The sequence below is a fragment of the Urtica dioica genome, chromosome 8 (genome assembly GCF_054948205.1).
Source record: "Urtica dioica subsp. dioica isolate 48M chromosome 8, U.dioica_male_clone48M_v1_H2, whole genome shotgun sequence".
In the NCBI taxonomy this organism is placed as follows: domain Eukaryota; kingdom Viridiplantae; phylum Streptophyta; class Magnoliopsida; order Rosales; family Urticaceae; genus Urtica; species Urtica dioica.
In genome coordinates this window covers 6316067-6335260 of record NC_142763.1, presented here as the reverse complement: position 1 = coordinate 6335260, position 19194 = coordinate 6316067, and the positions used below count along the sequence as shown (strand labels likewise).

Sequence of the window (19194 nt, the reverse complement as noted above, 5' to 3'; positions counted from 1 at the left end):
TTATTACCGACGAAAAAAATCGTCGGTAAATGTTGTAAATGTTGTAGTGACACCTGTAAAGACACCACACAATAATAGTAAACGAGCACACAGAATGGTAACCCAGTTCGGCCTTAAAAGCCTACTCTGGAGGGATGAGTATCCCGGTGAAAAGAGCAACTCCACTAACGGAAAATAAGTTTAATCGGAATACAATGAATGATAACCTTTCACTATTCTTAACTCCCATTGAACCGTAGCTTGATGCTAGTCTAGGCTCCCCCTAGACTTGAGCTCCCCTCGCTTTTCACCCTTACAATCACTCAGTGTATTAGTGTGTTGTTCTTCGCCCAGGAAAACAAAACTCACACAATGAAGAATACACAAAAACCTTTTTTTTGGCACACTCAGGTTTTTCGGCGTGAAAGTGTGTAACCCTACCTAGGGTTTCGCATTGTCTTATATATGAGACAAACAAAACGAATGTCCTCTGATCCAAGACAGAGACAGATGGCACGCATCCAGCGAGCCCAGAAATAAAGCTGTCAGCAAGACCTCACTGCGAGCTGACAACTTTAACCAAGAGATGTTCTTTGAGATGTTAGAACCATCACGAGAGACAATAAGCAAGCCTGAATCAAATGGCCAACTTCTTGTAACAACAATCTCCCCCTTTGGCTTTGAGCAGGCAAAACTCTTCTTCAAAAACGAAACACTATGCCAACCTTCAAGTAGCACTCTCACCACACACACAACACAACAGAACATATAACTGTGAGATCACTCTTGTCACAGTGACTGACAGAGGAGACAACAAAATATATCTATAACGTAGCACAACATAGAAGGAGGGAGGTTCAGAAGTTACAGACATATAGCCAAATAACCAAGTTTAGAAGTGACTTTTTGACTCCCTTTTTTGCCAAGCAAAGACAAAAAGGAAGAAAAACAGCTAAACAGTATCTGAGCCACGCAAAAAATCTTGAAAAAAAGTTTAGGTACTTGGGAGAATACGAACTAGAGCATCTTCAAGGGCCATCTTGCGCTCAATAGAGGTAGCAATCACTGTCTCCAGATGCTTGATCTCATCAACAAGGGAAAGGGCCATCAGTTTCCTGACGTCAGCTGACATGGGAGGAACAGCAGAAGCATCATCATCATTGAAGCGAGCATGAGGTAGACTGGACTGGGGAGGCTTCTTGATGTCTGCCACATGATGCTTCTGAAAAAGTTTGTAGCTGAAGGAGATCTTCCCTGGAGTCGAGCTGCAAGCTTTCATCTCTTCTGGTGACAGAATATCCGGTTGTTGACGCAAAATGATCCCAGTGATCATGGCAGGATAAGGGATGTGAAGCTTTATAGCTTCAGAGCCATCATGCTTGATAATTTGGGAGTAGAAGAGTTTCCCAACGTCAACCGAACGACCTGTGCCAATCATGAAGAGAAATTGAGCTAGAGCGAGAGAAACACCTGTGGAGTGAGCAGTAGGAATCCAGTTCTTGACTCCAATTTTGTGAAGAATAGAGTACTTAGAACTGAGAAGAGAAGCACGGTACAGCCCAGACTCAGGCCACCCTTTCTTGTCTTTCCCTCCAGTGAGTTTAGAAATCAGCTCAATTCTTGAAGGCACTTGATCCTCAGAAGTGGGAGCATTTGAACCCATGAACTCATGGATGACCTTGGGAGAGAAGTCAATGATTTTGTTCCTGATCACCACCTTTTGAAAATCAGGGGAAGTAGCATCATCGACTTGATCAGGAAGATTGACAATGAACTCCCTCACAAGCTGAGCATGGTAGGAGCCCACTAAGGTCACTGTGGAGAGAAGCCCGGTGCTCTTGAGAAGTTCAATGACATCAGCGCATTCCATGGCTTCATAAGAGAGCACATGTTCAGGAGCAATACTCCGAAGAATGACGTACTTCCATCGACTGGCATTCTGAAGGGTGTGAAAAGATATTCCTATGATTGGAACATCAGGAACATCCTGTCTAGACGACTTCTTCTTCTTGTCGCGAGACCTTGCTTCCTCCACAGCTTCTTCATCTTCGACGATGTTAGTGACATGGTCTCTGACATCCTCCACCACAATCTCCTCCTGAGGATTAATGGCATTCGCTTCAGTGGTCTCCACTCTGCTCTTCTTCCTCCTAGCAGATTTCTTGACTTTCTCCGCAATGGAGGACTTCTCAGCAGCCTTCTTGGAGGTCCTCTTAGTCTTCTTTTTGGGCATGTCTCCTGGGGGAACCACATCTGAGTCTGGTTGAAGACCCTCATCCATGATTCGGTCAAAGTCTTCATGGGAGATAAGCTCTCTGCGATTCTCTCCTAAAACGTCCTCATCCGACCCAGAACCTTGACCCTTAAGTTCTCTGGTCATCTAAGCCAGAGTGGATTGTCCACTTCATAAGCCTCCTGAGATTGAGGATTAGGGGGATCAGATTTATCAGCGTATCTGGGAGAACTAGGGTTGTCCATGGAGGTGTTCTCGATATTTCCTTCTCCTGAATTTCTTAGAGTCACCATGGCCTCTACTGTGGGGCTCAAGGTTTCCCTCTCAGAACCGATAGGCTCAGAGGAGACATCCACATGCATGCTCTCTTGGTTAGAAACCGAGGAAGGAACAGGATGAGGGAGAACTGTCACTGATACCTGAGGAAAATGAGGAAGAAGACCACGAAGGTCAGTAGCCTCAACCCTAGACGAAGAGTCTCCTGCCTCACCATCGACTCTGACGGGCTGAGGTTTTCAGATTCTTACACCGTACTTGTTCACTAGAATGTTCTCCGTCTTGGACGAAGAGAGACCCTTGGCCTTTCCTTTCACCGTGGACTTGGAGGCTTTCACTGTACCTCTTCTCGTGGACACCATGATTATGAATAAAACAGAGTTTTTCAAGAACTGAAAAGAAGGGATTAAAGAGAGATGCAATAAGAGGCAAAGATCTGCGAAAATGATGATAGCAGTTGGAAAAATCGTACTTCTTCTTGGGAAATAAACCGCCACGTTGTAATTCAAACAAATTACTCTAAACGCTACGTTTTGAGAGAAAGAGTGTGAACAACATTTTCCCAATTGGGCCTTCTGTGCGCCAAAGTCATAGCCCATAAATGACTTCGCCAGCCCAATAATTGCTATAAGTCAGGTATGCACACTCCCAAGGCAGAACGGAGCTTCTCAAATTTCAACATATCAAGAAGTTTTGTGAAGATATCAGCCAGTTGATCTTTCGTATTGATATGCTCTAGAGAGAGAATTTTGTAATTCACAAGATCTCTGATATAGTGATGCCGAATCTCAATATGCTTAGTCTTGCTGTGCTGAACATGATTCTTTGCAATGTTGATGGCACTGGTGTTGTCACAGAACAAGGTGACAACATCTTGAGGAACATCATACTCTTCAAGCATAGATTTGAGATAAACCAGCTCTGTGCTACCTGCCCCCGCAGCAATGTACTCAGCTTCAGCAGTGGATAAAGATACACAATTCTGTTTCTTGATGAACCAGGAAATCAGATTATTCCCGAGAAAGAAACATCCACCCGAGGTGCTCTTTCTGTCATCAGAATTGCCTCCCAATCTGCATCAGAAAAACCAACCAGACACGAGTTCGTGTCAAACGAGTACAATATACCATAGTCAACAGTACCGTGAATGTACTTGATGATCTTTTTGACATAACTAAGGTGAGTTGTGGTGGGTTGAGACTGAAATCTAGCACAAACTCCCACTGAAAACGAGATATCAGGTCTACTAGCGATTAAGTATAGCAGACTCCCGATCATGCTTCTATACAGCTTGGTGTCAACTCCCTCACCATCATCATCTTTAGATAGTTTGACTGTAGTAGAAGCAGGGGTTCTCTTTGGTTTTCCTGACTCTAGCCCGAATTTCTTGACCAACTCTTTAGCATATTTGCTCTGTGACAGGAATATTCCTCCTTCAAATTGCTTAATCTGGAAACCAAGGAAAAAGGAGAGTTCTCCAACCATACTCATCTCAAACTCTGATTGTATCTGTTCCACAAAGTGATCCACCATCTTCTGAGACATTCTTCCAAAGATAATATCATCCACATAGATCTGAGCAAACATCATCTCCGATCCACTCTTTCTAATGAACAGAGTTTGATCCTTAACACCCCTGACGTATCCCTTTTTGGACAGATATTCAGCCAGTCGCTCATACCAGGCTCGAGGCGCCTGCTTCAATCCATACAAGGCCTTATGCAGCTTGTACACATGGTTTGGAAATTTAGGATTGACAAAACCCTTTGGTTGCTCCACATAGACTTCCTCGTTTAGTAATCCATTCAAGAAGGCACTTTTGACATCCATTTGATAGAGTTTGAACTTCTTCAGACAGGAGATCCCTAGAAGTAGTCGAATGGCTTCATGCCTAGCAACAGGGGCAAACGTTTCTTCAAAATCCAGACCTTCAATCTGAGAGTAGCCCTGATCAACCAGTCTAGCTTTGTTTCGGGTGACATTTCCAAGGGCATCTGACTTATTCTTGAAAATCCACTTGGTGCCAATAACATTGACATCTTCAGGTCGAGGAACAAGTTTCCAGACTTCATTTCTTTCAAACTGCACCAATTCTTCTTGCATAGCATTCATCTAGAACTCGTCACTGACAGCTTCTGTGACATTTTTGGGCTCGATTCTGGAAGTGAAGCACACATTACTAATCATTTCTCTGTAGTTTACTGGCTCTTTCCTCCTGGTGACGACTCCTTCATTTGGTTCTCCAATAATGGCATCGGAGGGATGATTCTTTTTTTTATCTTACTAGAGACTTTCTTGACAATAGCCGTTGAATCAAGTGAGGGATTCTCTTCATTAACAACGGAAGCTTCTTCAGTGTCTGAGACATCTTCAGGAACACTGGAGAGAATTTCAGATGAGACTCCCGTCTCATCTTCCTCTAACGGCTTGTCTTCATCATCCACAATGACATTCCTCGATTCCATGACACATTTTGTCCGCTTGTTGAAGACTCTGAACGCAGCACCACTGGAGGAATACCCTAGGAAAATAGCTTCATCACTCTTGGCATCCAACTTCTTTCTCGACTCCCTATCAGCAAGCACAAAGCATGTACTGCCGAAGATATGGAAATATTTGACACTTGGCTTTCTCCCCCTCCAAATTTCATAGCTGGTGCAGGACATACCGGGGCGAATGGAGACACAGTTGAGGATGTGACAAGCAGTGTGAACAGCGATATGGAAGAGACTTAGCATGGAGCATGACACGCGCCATTTCTTGAATAGTCCTGTTCTTGCGTTCTACAATCCCATTTTGCTGAGGGGTGATAGGAGCAGAAAACTCATGCTTGATCCCGTGGGAGCTGCAAAAATCAAGGAACTTCCCATTCTCGAACTCCTTACCATGATCACTCCGAATTTTCATTATTTTTCTTGTAGAGTTTTCTTTCTCACGTTGAAGTCTCAAGCTCAAGGATTGAAAAGCTTCAAAAGCATCAGACTTTTCCCGTAGGAAATCAACCCAGGTGTACTGGAGTATTCATCAACAACCACAAGGATATATCGTCGACCACCAAGACTTTCTACTTGCATCGGTCCCATAAGATCCATGTAGAGGAGTTCCAACACCCGAGACGTGGTGAGATAATCAACCTTTTTGTGAGAGGCACAGACTTGTTTCCCAACTTGACATTGCCCACAGATCTTGCCTTCTTTGATCTTGAGAAAAGGTAGACCTCGGACAGCCTCCTTGGAGACCAAATTACCCAGGCTTCTCAGATTCAAGTGACCAAGCCTCTTGTGCCATAAATCAGTCGCATCTGTTTGGCTCAGGAGACATGAAGCAGAAGTCATAGACGGTCCAGACCACAGATAACAATTGTCTGGAGACCTCAACCCCTTCATAAATACTGAGTTGTCTTCTCGTGTTACCTTGCAATCATTTTTAGTGAAGGTGACAGTGAGATCCTGATCACATAGTTGACTGATGCTTATAAGATTGGCTTTGAGCCCATCGACAAGAAGAATATTATCCAGAACCGGCAAACCAGATACATTCAACTTCCCTTTCCCTACAACAGTACCAGTAGATCCTCCTCCAAACGTGACATGTCCCTTGGAACATCCCTTAACATTGTTGAGGAAGGAGCCTTCTCCAGTCATGTGTCTTGAGCAGCCACTGTTGAAATACCAGTCCTCTCTCGCTGTAGCTTTCAAGGAAGTATAGGTGACCTGTGCCCTTAGATCCTGCTTGATTCTCCACACACGATGATATCTTTCTCCCAGATCAAGCCTTTTCTTGGGAAATCTACTTTGAGCCCCCAGAACCTTTTGACCAGTATTTTTCCTCTCAAGAAATCTTCCATACAGAGAGAAGCAGAATGGACGAATATGTCCCCTTTTTCCACAGAAGTGACATTTCCAGTCTGGTCTTGTGTGATGCTTTGGAAAAATTTGATCAGATGTTGCAGGAGGTGTGTGTGATACCTTTTCTGCTGAACGAGGTTTTTGCTGGGAAGCAGGGATAAACACAGTCTTCTTAGAGGGAAGAGACCCAGAACAATAACCAAGTCCTCTGTGGTTGGAGGAGGATTGACCAATCTTGAGTATCTCATTCAGACTTGAGGTCCCTGAGTTCAACATTTGAACATATTTGGTCATGCTAGCAAGCTCGCCATTCAGTCTTGTGATTTCCTTCTTTAGACTTCCAATGATCTCAAGCAGATGAGATTTCTCTTCTAGAAGAGATTCAATCCTGCTCTTCATCTCCTCAGGAGAGTCCTTTTTCATCTCAGCGATTTCTTCCAGGAGACTAGATTGTATCAACTCAAGTTCTTCTATATTAGCCTTTTGATTGAGGAAGGCATTAAACTCATCTGCCCATTTTACAAAGAGAGTCTTGTAAGCCTCTAAGAGTACTTCATCACTGAGTTCCTCTTCTGCCTCTTCTCGGAGACCCCCCGAGCAGTTCGATGCCTCAGTCCGAGACATGATAACTTCGTACGCATGGAGTAGAAATTCATCGCTTAGTTCTTCACTGCTAGCAGACTTGAACTCATTAGAACCCTCTGAAGGAGCCAGAGCACTCCCTTTATTCTCCTCCGAGGTGACCTCACTAGATTCAGTGTTCATCGTCATGAATGCCAAGAAATTGTTTCCTCCTTCTTCTCCACCATCACTCCCGGAAACACTCTCATCATCACTGAGAGTAGTATTGAAGTTCTTCTGTTGGCGTCTCAAGTAATTTGGGCATTCAGCTTGGATATGACCAAAACCCTCACACTCTCTGCACTGAATTCCCTTGGCTTTAGATCCAAACGCGTTGCTTCTATCCTCTCTCCCTTTCTTGTTGAAACTCCCTGGCTTGTAGTTCTGAGGAGTCTTTTCTCGGTTGTGAGAGGGATTAGATTGACTTGGTGTGTTTGGAGATCTCCTCTCAAACCTCTTCATCAGCTTCCCATAGTTTTTGACCATCAGGGCAAGGGATTCATCATAGGATTCTGAAGATCCTTCCATTTTCGAAGATTCAGGCTCAGCTGACGTGGTCTTGAGAGCTAAACCCCTGTGCTTCTTCTTTGATGAGTCAGTGAAAGACATTTCATAAGTGAGAAGAGACCCAATGAGTTCATCAACTTTCATTTCCGATGTATCATGGACTTCATCGATCGTAGTCACCTTGATCTTGAATCTCTCTGGAAGAGACCTCAAGATTTTCTTCACCAGCTTAGCGTTTGACATGGGTTCTCCGAGAGCATGAGACTCATTGGACAAGTCTCTAATTCTTACATAGAACTCACTGATTGTCTCTTCCTCATACATCTTCATGTTCTTAAACTTGGTAGTAACAAGCTGGAGACGAGAGTTCTTGACCTTGTCAGTGCCCTCATAAGTACTTTCCAGGATGTCCCAAGCCTCCTTAGTGCTTTCACATGTATTGATCAGTCTGAAGACATTCCTGTCAACACCATTGTAAATGACATTGAGAGCTTTTGAGTTGTACAGGGCTGCTTCATCTTCTGTGGGACTCCACTCGACTTCTTGCTTCTTCACAGAGGTGGTACCATCACTCAGCAGCTTTTTGGGTGCTTCCTAACCTGTGACAACAGACTTCCATGTTTTGTGATCAATAGACCTAATGAACGCACCAATCTTGGCTTTCCAGTATGCGTAATTCTACCCCATAAGAAGTGGTGCTCGTGAGATAGAACCTCCTTCCCTGAACGTGTCCATCTCGGTCAAGAACAGCTAGATCTAACGAATCTCACCCAGTAACTTTGGGTGTCCGCTCTGATACCACTTGAGAGTCCAGATCTACTGTATGAACTATTTCTAAGATGTTGTATCAGACAGTAGTAACACCTGTAAAGACACCACACAATAATAGTAAACGAACAGACAGAATGGTAACCCAGTTCGGCCTTAAAAGCCTACTCTGGAGGGATGAGTATCCCGGTGAAAAGAGCAACTTCATTAACGGAAAATGAGTTTAATCGGAATATAATGAATGATAACCTTTCACTATTCCTAACTCCCAGTGAACCGTAGCTTGATGCTAGTCTAGGCTCCCCCTAGACTTGAGCTCCCCTCGCTTTTCAACCTTACAATCACTCAGTGTATTAGTGTGTTGTTCTTCGCCCAGAAAAACAAAACTCACACAATGAAGAATACACAAAAACCTTTTTTTTGGCACACTCAGGTTTTTCGGCGTGAAAGTGTGTAACCCTACCCAGGGTTTCGCATTGTCTTATATACGAGACAAACAAAATGAATGTCCTCTGATCCAAGACAGAGACAGATGGCATGCATCGAGCGAGCCCAGACATAAAGCTGTCAGCAAGACCTCACCGCGAGCTGACAACTTTAACCAAGAGATGTTCTTTGAGATGTTAGAACCACCACGAGAGACAATAAGCAAGCCTGAATCAAAGGGCCAACTTCTTGTAACAACAGATCTTATCATGTCCGTTATCTTCATAAAAAATCTTTGGGGGCTTGAATCGAATATAGGAAAAATTAGCAGTGAATTCTCATTCCATTCGGAACACGTTGAATTGGGTCCGTTTTCTAGGGAATTTATGGTACAAATCATTATGAAAAATGCAATAAATGTTGAAAAATCTCAAAGACTATACCATGTGAAACGTTATATTTGCAATCTACTCAATGTTTTAAGTTACGTCTTCATCCAAAGACACCTCGGATAAAGAACCGCGAAGAGGTGATGAACTGATCACCCCAAAGAAGAGGTCGCAAGAGCTTGACGACGCGGTCATTCGAGATGACAAGTTTAACTGTCAAACAACGGAGCATATCGTACTCTCGAATATCGGAACACGTGGTAAGTCAAAGATTCAAAGGAGAATGATAACCTCTCTTCATGCGGGAAGACTAATTCAAGCACCACGTGTAAAGTCACCCGATAAAAGAGGACGATCGTAGAGACGAGGCATCGAAGACTACGGGAGATGTGGAGCATAAGAGCATCTATAAATAAACCTACCAACCGAGGAGAACGACACTTGTTTTTAGAATCACAATTCGACCGCATACCACAAAAATTCTCATTTATTTTTACGTCCCTCGTTGTTGTTTTCACAATCTCATTTGTAGTTTTTTTTTACATCATCAATAAAGTTTCATGCATTCTTTTATTTGTTGATTATTCTTCTCGCAGATCTAAATCCATTGACGAGAATCGAGACCCTACTTTTTTCCTCCCATCTACAAATCTAAATAGGACCGAAATTATGAATTCATCCCTTGGCAGATGAAGTGAGTTTTCGCTTCATCAATACTCTAAAAATTCACGTATCAGCTAAAAGTTTGTCGCTAAACTTGATAAAACTTGTTAATGGTGAAGTGATTTTTCGCTTCATCAATATTCTAAAAATTCACGTATCAGCTAAAAATTTGTCATTAAACTTGATAAAAACTTGTTAATGGAAGAGAAAGACACACATACTTTTTAAATTGTTTTGAAGATCACTTAAACAATTCGATGATTTAAATATTATTATGGATACCGCGACTGTTTCAAATTTAAACTTGTAAAAAACGCTGCATTTAATATTGCTTAACTATCGCTTCTAAAACTGAGCAATAGATATTTTTCTCTGAGCTTTCCCTGAGCTGTAGAGTTTTCCCCTGGTGGGTTTTCCTTCGTGTAAGGTCATGGAAGATTTATGTGATAAATGGAGCCACCTCAATGTGACTGAGGAGGATGAGGTGGTGGTTGCTATTGACGAAGAAACACTGGACGACGGAAGGGGTGAAGCTGACAAACTTTTGCTCGGCAAACTCCTAACGGACAAAGGATATAACAAAAAGGCTTTGAAAGCTGTTATTGGAAATCTATGGAACGTGAGGAAAGGTCTGGAGATCACTGAATTTCAAAACTCCATTCTGAAATTTAGTTTTGGTTCTATCGACGAGAAGAAAAAAGTTCTGGACAATGAACCCTGGTTGTTTGACAAGGCGTTGCTTTGCCTGTCGGACCCGGCAGAAGACCAGGCGAAGAGTCCGGGGCAATTCACAAGAGCGAAATTTTGGACCCAAATCCACGGTCTCCCTCTGTTGGCGACGACGGCAAAGATGGGGGAGATTTTGGGGAGCAAGGTGGGGACGGTCTGCAAGGTGGACACGGACCGGCGAGGACGGGTTCGGGACAGCTTCATTCGGGTCCGGACCTTGCTGGACATCTCTAAACCCCTCCGTAGGGGTATACCAGTCCAATTGGGAAGGAATGCCGAAAAGATTTGGTGCGAGGTCAAATACGAGCGCCTGCCGATCTTCTGCTTCCATTGTGGTCTGATTGGTCATCAGTGGGAACGGTGCACGGCGCCTAATGCTCCAGTGGAGAAACCCAAGGAGGGATTCGGTTATGGAGTCTTTTTGGCCGGCACTTTCCCTAATCGATTCAACGCTCCGGTGTTTCGTATTGCGGCGGAGCGTCAGGAAGGAAAAAGAAAGTGCGTGGAGGAAGAAAAAGGTTCAGCTACCTCGCGGCCATCTGAGTCGGGCTCTTCGGTTGGGCAACAGGGAGGATCGGCGCCGGCTAGGGAGGACAGTCGAGACGGGGATGGTTCGTTGGGCCCGGAGAAAGGCTTAGAGGCCGAATGGGCGAGTGCGCCGAAGGCTGGTTCGTTGGCAACCCGAGAGGACTCAGTGAAAGCGCGTGGGATGCAATCTTCGACCCGCCCTCCGCTACCCGCGCGTGTTACCAAGTCCACAGGGAACTCGAGCCCCAAGAACAAGTCCTCAGATAGCACAAGTCCCAGGGACAAGTCTCATGTTGGCGCGAGTCCCAGGGATAACGCCCGATCGGGTAGCGTGGGGTTAGAGGTGCCGGAGAAAGAGGGGGTTTCCAATAACCCAATCACTGAAGATCTTAGTGTTGAAGAAAAGAAGTCTGATGATTTTTTGCATAAGAGACACGTCACGCAGAGGATAAGAGAGACTATTGAGACTTTAAATGGACAGGCCCATTTGACTAAAAGCCCAAAAGAAGTCTTTCTTGGGCCCATGGGCAAATCCATCTCTCCTGAGGACCATTCAGCGAACCTGAGAACTCCAGCGACGCGCAAACACCCTACTACTGGCATTGGTGTGCAAAATATCCAAGGTTCTTCGAAGTCGATCTTAGCCTCGACGAGCCCGGCGGTGTTGGAGGGGGAAAAAACCTAGAAGACAGGTCGCAGCGATGTACCCGTTCCGGAGTTCAAGTTCGGCGCTGATAAGTCGTTTCCGACGACAGAGTCCCAGAGCCAGGTGGGACTGTCGGAGCGGGGGGTCCCTGGTCAGAGTGGGCCGAGTGTGAGAGAGGGCAAACAGAAAAGATTGAGATCGGCTACGACGGATAAACACTCCTGGAAAAAAAAGCACGTCAATTTCAGAATCAGAAGCTCCTGTTGGGACCGAGCGAACTAGTCAGTGAGGGTAGTCTGAGAGATGTGCCTACCATCCCTGCCTGTGCTCATCCTGTGTTTTCGCCGAGGCAAATGCAGGAGTCCCCCGTTGAAGCCTCAGCACTCCTCCCGTCCCCCGGTATTTCTAACTCGTCGACGTTGGATTTGGCGGTGGTTTCCTTTAAATCTGAAGCGGCGCCCCAAGAGGTTGTGGGCGACCGGGAGCAATGATTTCCCTCGTTTGGAACGTCCGGGGATTGGGAAATCCCGGGACGAGAAGGGCCCTTCAGTCGCACTCCCTAAGTATAAGCCCGACCTTATATTTTTGTCGGAAACTAAACTTAAGTGTAGTGCGGCTGAGAGGGTTCGAATTTTGCTGGGTTTTGAGAATTGTTTTACGGTGGAGAGAGTGGGTAAAAGTGGAGGGCTGTTACTTCTTTGGAGAGACTCGATTCGGTTCAATTTGGGGTCGTTTTCGAGGTTTCATATTGAAGGGTGGGTCTCGGACGAGGAGGGGATTGGCTGGAAATTTTTGGGACTCTATGGTGATCCGGTGGCTGGCAACAGAAAGTTCTCGTGGGAGCTAGTTCGTCGTGTGTTGTCGTCTTATCAGGGGCCTTGGCTAGTTGGTGGGGATCTTAATGAGGTTGCGGAAAATATGGAGCTTAGTCATGGAAGAGTTAGAGAACCATACCTTCTCGACTCATTCCGGCATATGTTGGAGGATTGTGATCTAGTGGATTTGGGGTTTGAGGGGGCATGTTTTACTTGGCGTCGCAGCTCGGACCCGGATAGCATGGAAGAACGGCTTGATAGATGTCTTTCTAATCCGGAGTGGAAATCGCTCTATCCGAAAGCGAGGGTGTTTCATCTCGAGTATTGGAATTCGGATCACCGGCCCCTTCTTATGGCTACTCGTGGGAGGAAGTCTAGGCCATGTCCGGGTCGGCCTAGATGGTTCTTTTTCGAAGAGGCTTGGTGCGAGGAGGAATGTGGTCAAAGAATTCAGAATGCTTGGGACGCGTGTGTTGGGGGCGGGCTGCCGGTTCTTCTTGAGTCTCTTAGGAAGTGCAAGGCAAGCCTTGGGAGTTGGGGCTCGGGGAAGAAGTTGGCTTTGAGGGCTACGATTGATAAACAAAAAGAAGTGGTTCGGAGAGCGGGAGATTCGAGTTTCGGGGACGACCGTGGGAACCTTGGCCGCGAACAACAGCAACTTGACGCCCTTCTTGAGAAAGAGGAGACCTATTGGAGACAAAGGAGTATAATCGCGTGGATGAAGTGCGGAGATAAGAATACTACTCTTTTTCACCGTAAAGCCTCGGCGCGTAAAAAGAAGAATGGTATACGGAGCCTTATTGATGATTATGGGGTTCGGAGGGATGGAGACGAGGGTATTGAAGAGGTGATTTCCTCATACTTTAGGGGGATTTTCACATCTTCTAGACCCCCGGCGGAATGTATTGACAAGGCCGTGGAAGGAGTCGAGCCAAACGTTACGCCCGCCATGAACCACGACTTGCTTAGACCCTTAGAGGAGGACGATGTGAAGAAGGAGGTGTTCTCGATTGGGGCCATCAAAGCCCCGGGGAGTGATCGCTTTCCGGCACTTTTCTATCAAAAGAATTGGAAGATCGTGGGGGCTTGGGTGACGGAGGTGTGCTTGGGTATTTTCAACGATGGAGATTCGGTCTCGGAGATTAATGATACCATAATCACCTTGATTCCCAAAACCGGCAACGCGACTAAGGTTAGTGAGTTCTGACCCATTAGTCTTTGTAATGTTATTTATAAGGTGGTGTCTCGGTGTCTTGTCGAGACTAAAGAACATCATGGAGGAGGTTATCTCGAAAAACCAGGGCGCTTTTGTGGGGGGCGCCAAATATTCGATAATATCATGGTGTGCTTCGAGGGAATCCACACGATGAAACGTGGAAGATTCAAGAATGGGGGTTCCGCGGCTCTTAAGATTGATATGGCCAAAGCTTACGAACGGGTGGAGTGGCCCTACATTGAAGCGATGATGCTAAAGTTAGGCTTCGCCGGAGAATGGGTGGAGAAAGTGATGCGGTGCATTACATCGGTGAGTTTTGCCTTCAACATCAACGGGTCGGTTCGGGAGAGGGTTTTGCCGGAAAGAGGGCTTCGTCAAGGGGACCCACTTTCCCTTTTTCTCTTCCTCATTTGCGCGGAGGGCCTCTCGTGTCTTCTCAAAGAGGGGGAAAGGAAGGGAAATATTATCGGTGTCCGTTTCGGCCGTGGCGACTTCCGGGTCTCGCATTTGCTATTCGCCGACGATAGCCTCATCTTCTTCCGTGCTTGTACCGAGGAGAGTAGCGCGATAATGGGCAGCCTTGAGACTTACTCCGCGGCCTCGGGGCAACTCGTCAACTTTGCCAAGTCCGATATTAGTTTTGGGTGTGAGGTCCCGAACGATGTTCGTAATGAGATCGCTTTGAATCTAGGAGTGACTATTACGGAATGCCACCAACGTTATCTCGGTCTCCCGACGCTTACCGGCAAGCGGAAGGTGGAGATTTTTGACTTTATTCGGGAAAGAGTTTGGGCGAAGATTAAGTCGTGGAGGGGCATTTGGTTCTCTCAAGCCGGGAGGGAAGTGCTCATAAAGTCGGTCCTCCAAGCCATTCCGAGTTTCGCGGCGAGTTGCTTCCGGTTACCCAAGACCCTCATTACCGTTATTCACAAAGCGGTTGCGAAGTTTTGGTGGGGCAATTGTGGCGAGGAAAGGAAAATTCATCGATGTAAATGGGAGGAGCTTACTAAACACAAGAGCGAGGGGGGGCTTGGGTTTCGGGATTTGGAATTCTTTAACCAAGCCCTCGTTGCTAAAAGTGTGTGGCGACTTCTCCGGCGGTCGGGCAGCCTCTTGGAGCGTGTTATGCGTGAAAGCTACTATCCGGACGGAGATCTTCTTGGCGCCACTTGTCCCTCGACCGCGTCTAATCTTTGGCGTGGGCTCGTGTGGGGAAAAAAGATTATTAACGCGGGGTCGAGATGGAGAATTGGAGACGGGGAGTCGGTGCTCGTTATAAAAGATAAATGGATCCCTCGGCCGAGTAGTTTCTCGCTTCTCAATTCTCCATTCATTCCCGATAATATGCGCGTGGCGAAACTCAAGAACAATGACGGAGAGTGGAATGAAGCCTTGGTCCGAAATATGTTTGATCGAGAAGATGCGGAGGCCATTCTCGCCATCCCTACGAGTAGAGTCGGGTCGGCCATCTTCTCCAATGTCATGGATTCCGTTGAGGTTAGCAATCTTGAATTTTTTATTGTTTTGGCTTGGGATATTTGGAACCATAGGAACAAAAGTCTTTCCGGCGAGATCAAGTGGTCTCCCGAATCGCTTGTGGAATGGTCCGGTGGGTTCCTTGAAGCTTTTCGTGCAGCGAATAGGATGGGTATCCCCAAGGGCAGCAAGGCTAAAGACGTGGCGTGGCCACCGCCGAGACCCGGAGTCGTTGCGGTCAATGTGGATGTGGCCATTGATTCTAGGAGCAGCCGCTTTGGGATGGGGTGTTTGCTCCGGGATCACCGGGGGGCGGTTTTAGCTTCGGAAGTTATGGTCAAGCCTCAAGGGCTTGAGCCGCCGCTTGCGGAGGCCTCCGCCATTCTTCGGGGGCTCACTCTTGCTAGAGATACGGGCTGTAGAAGGGTGGTGGTCCAATCCGATTGCCTCCATGTGGTTCAAGCGATCAACACCGGAAGCACTCCGATGACGGAACTCGGCACTATTTTGGAGGATATGAAGGCGAGTTTAGTTGCTTTTAATGAGTTTTCTTTCTTGTTTATCCCTCGTTCTTGTAATTTTGCTGCGGCATAACTTGGCGAGGTATGATCTTAGTGTTAACTCGGAGGTTCGGTGGTCGGGGCTTGTCCCGCCATGTGCCATCCGGGAAGTTCTTAAAGATATTCCTTCTATGTAACCACGGTGTTCCTCCGCCATACGTGAGGATTTTAATCTATTTCATCGTGGTTCCGTCCACGTTTCCTCAAAAAAAAAAAAAAAAAAAAATATTGCTTAACTTATTTCAAGAACAGATTCAGTCACGACATTTCAGGATACAGCCACGACAGATATCATGGCCAAATGACTTATTTCTTGTAGTAGATTTGCTTAGTTTTAATTACTAATAATACACAATAGATAAACGAAATCATTAACCCTATAATTTCCTGCTTTATACTTATAGAGCCGAATCTGTCTAATCATATTAAATATATTCCCATACGTAGTGATATTATAATCTTTCGACTGTATTTAATAAAGAAAACCTTATCAATACAATAATTTATAAACATCCAGTTGGGGTAAGTATGTGCCAAAAGGTCACAGGTGGTAGTGACGTCTAAGATATGAAAAATATATGAATGTCGACAACTTATGAATAATTATTTGTTCATCCCTGCATTATTTGAAACACTACATATGTGTTTATAAGCACTATTCCAAAAGGACAAAAAGTAAAATCAGACGCAAATCCTATCTTGATCTCAATACACTTAATTCCCACATGCCTGCTTGATTGTGCATCAGAAATAATATACAAAATTATAAAAATTATCAGAAGAAGAAGAAAAACAGCTATAAGATCTTCAATGTTTAGAGTTACCTGATTTTTATCAAATAACTAAACAAATAAATTAATTTCTCCCACATCCACATTATTAATTGTTTATCAGAGTTTCTAAAGAGGTGAGCTTGGTAGTTGGTAATTTTCAGCTAGGTACACTATGAGGCTATATTGTAATTAGTTATGAATACTTGATGTATCAGTTGGTTTTAAAAATATAGTGGCCTAAATTAATTATTGCATGGTGTCTTTTCTTTGTAGCTAAAAACACTATGTGTTGAAATTTAGAGAGAGAGAGTCGAATCTGAGAAATATTCTTCTTATTATTGATATGAAATTGTATCACCTATTTATAGATATGGTGGATACATTAGACTAGACTAAATACATGATCAGTGTAATAAATGTGCGTAATAACTACTTCTAGGAAATAGAGAATAATAAATATACACAGAAAACAAGACATAGGAAATAGAATGAGAAATAAATGCAACTCTTTTCCCAAAGTGAGAAGAGTTCCAAGGAACCGGCTGGTTCTAAGATGGTGAGGTTAGTTCGGAGTGAGCTGAGGTGGATTCCGAACTGAGGACGAACTGGATGTGAGACGAGATGACGAAGTGAGACGAGCTGACGTGGTGATGGTGAGACGAGTTGACGAACTGATTTTCTACACTCCCCCTCAAGCTTGATTTGGTATGATGAAGAAATCGAGCTTGGATTGCACAGTTCGAAGAGGCTCGTCAATTGGATAGTCAGTGAGTTGAACTTTCTCGTGGTTGGTCTCAATGTGAGGTGAGTGCGGACGAGGCTGAGGACGAGCTCGGACGTTACGAGGTTTCTCTGTTGACATGCGAGCTTCGAGGACTTCGGCTCCATCTTGACAACTGAAAACTTCGGCGAGTTGGGCTACAACTTGTGTTGAGAGCTTGTTGTGAGAAGAGCTCCGACGAGTCTGAGTTGGATTATGCTTGCTCGGTGATACAAGCTTCCGATTTTCTTCCACATGACTACAACTGATTTTCCTCCAAGCATGCCTGTCGCTTTTGCAGGTCTTCGTTTCTAGAGTTGCGTCTTGGAGCTTATTTACTTCCAAGTATACCTGGTCTATGTTAACAGGCGTCCGGAACAGAAGTTGAGTCTTGGAGCTTGATGTTGTTGTGTGGAGTGGTGTTGGAGCTTGACTTGTCCGAGCAGCGTAGAGATCCTTCCAGCTTTGACATGGATGGTAGCTTTGAATCATGAGCTCGGTGTCTGAGTGAGAACTTGGCGGGACTAGATCGGATAGTCATTGATCAAGTTCTCCCTCTGACTGAGTGATGAGCTAGTTGGATAAGAGCTTGGTGATGAAGTGAAGAGCTCATTTGGTGAGAGCCTGAATGTGTCGTTCACTTATGATAGTTATTCTGTTCTCTCCCTGACTATCAGAAGTGGAGAAGAAAGATGATCTCTTGAGAGTGAAGACTTCTTAGTGGCGAGCTCGATGTAGTGGGGAATAATGTCCTGGCCGAAATGACACCAAGTGGATATGTCACCGAAGGGAAGAGGTCACCGGAGTAAGGCTCGGTTAAGAGCTGATTTGGTGACGAGATGATTCGGTGACGAGAAGACTTGGTGATGAGTGCGAGGTGCGGAGAGCTCGGCTTGATGATGAGAGCTCGCTGTGGAGAGGTCGAGGTGGTAAGCTCGTTGCGGAGAGGTCGAGGTGGCGAGCTCGTTGTGGAGAGGTCGAGGTGGTGAGCTCGTTGTGACGAGGTCGCGGCATTGTGACGAGGTCGCGGTGGTAAGCTCATTGTGAGAAGCTCACTTGCTCTATGAGAAGCTCGCTCGTGAGGCAAACACGTTGATGAGAACTCAATGTCTGCAATGAACTCGACGAGGAGAGTTCTTTGCGATGAGCTCAATGATGTGTGCTCAGTGTGTGCCATTTCCCACTTTGGATAGTCATTGATTCATTTCTCCCCCTGACTATCCAAAGTACATCAATTTAAGCTTTTCATGTGAATTTCTTCGAGTGAAAGGTCACCTAGTGATAGCTCGCCGAGTGAGGGCTCGCTGAGTGAGAGGTCACCAATTGATATGTTCGGTGAGGATGTGACTCAGAGAGGAGATGACTCGGTGCAAAGCTGAGACGTGGTGATGATGAGACTCGGAATTCTTCACTTGACAAATAGGCTTCACACTGGATACTTTGTTATCAAAGGTGCACCATTCGGATAGGCATTGTTTTGGTTCTCCCCCTGACTATCGGAAGTGGGACGCTATATATATATATGGAAATGTTACCTCGTAATCACTTTTCCAAACAAGACTGAGGTCGAGGTCGAGGTCCAAGACTGAGTGGCGAAGTCGAGGTCGAACTTTGAACTAGAGGCAAAGTCGAGGTCGAGCTTGGGACGAGTGGCGAAGTCGAGGTCGAGCTTGGGACGAGTGGCGAAGTCGAGATGCTGATTTACGGAGCTGCGACAGACGTCCATGAATGAGAGATCAGAGAAGACTCGGTCGCAGAGGTGGCACTCGCTCTTGGATCTCTGGCGACGTTGCGGGGTGTCCGCTGTGGATGGCACCAGAGGTTGTGAAGTTGTCGGAGAGAACTAGGCTGCAAGAGTGAAGATGTCACCAAGTGGAGATGTCACCTAAGTGAAGAGGTCACCAAAGTAAGGCTCGGTGAAGAGCTGATTTGGCGACGAGAAGAATCGGTGATGAGGAGACTTGATGATGAGACTCTTGCG

General features: G+C 45.5%; 2 protein-coding genes across 2 annotated transcripts; both read right to left on the bottom strand.

Moving 5' to 3' along the window:
- Window positions 1-973: 973 nt before the first annotated feature.
- LOC149387640 (uncharacterized) lies at window positions 974-2359 on the bottom strand. Its single transcript, XM_089622206.1, has one exon. The coding sequence runs from the start codon at window positions 2357-2359 to the stop codon at window positions 974-976; it is 1386 nt and encodes a 461-aa protein (XP_089478332.1).
- Window positions 2360-5439: 3080 nt separating this feature from the next.
- Window positions 5440-8709, bottom strand: LOC149387639 (uncharacterized). The gene is made up of 4 exons (XM_089622205.1): window positions 8696-8709; window positions 8264-8328; window positions 8115-8185; window positions 5440-8058 (listed from the first exon to the last, which is right to left on the bottom strand). Exons 1-4 carry the CDS (start codon window positions 8707-8709, stop codon window positions 5440-5442), a joined length of 2769 nt encoding a protein of 922 aa, XP_089478331.1.
- Between the last annotated feature and the right edge of the window lie 10485 nt (window positions 8710-19194).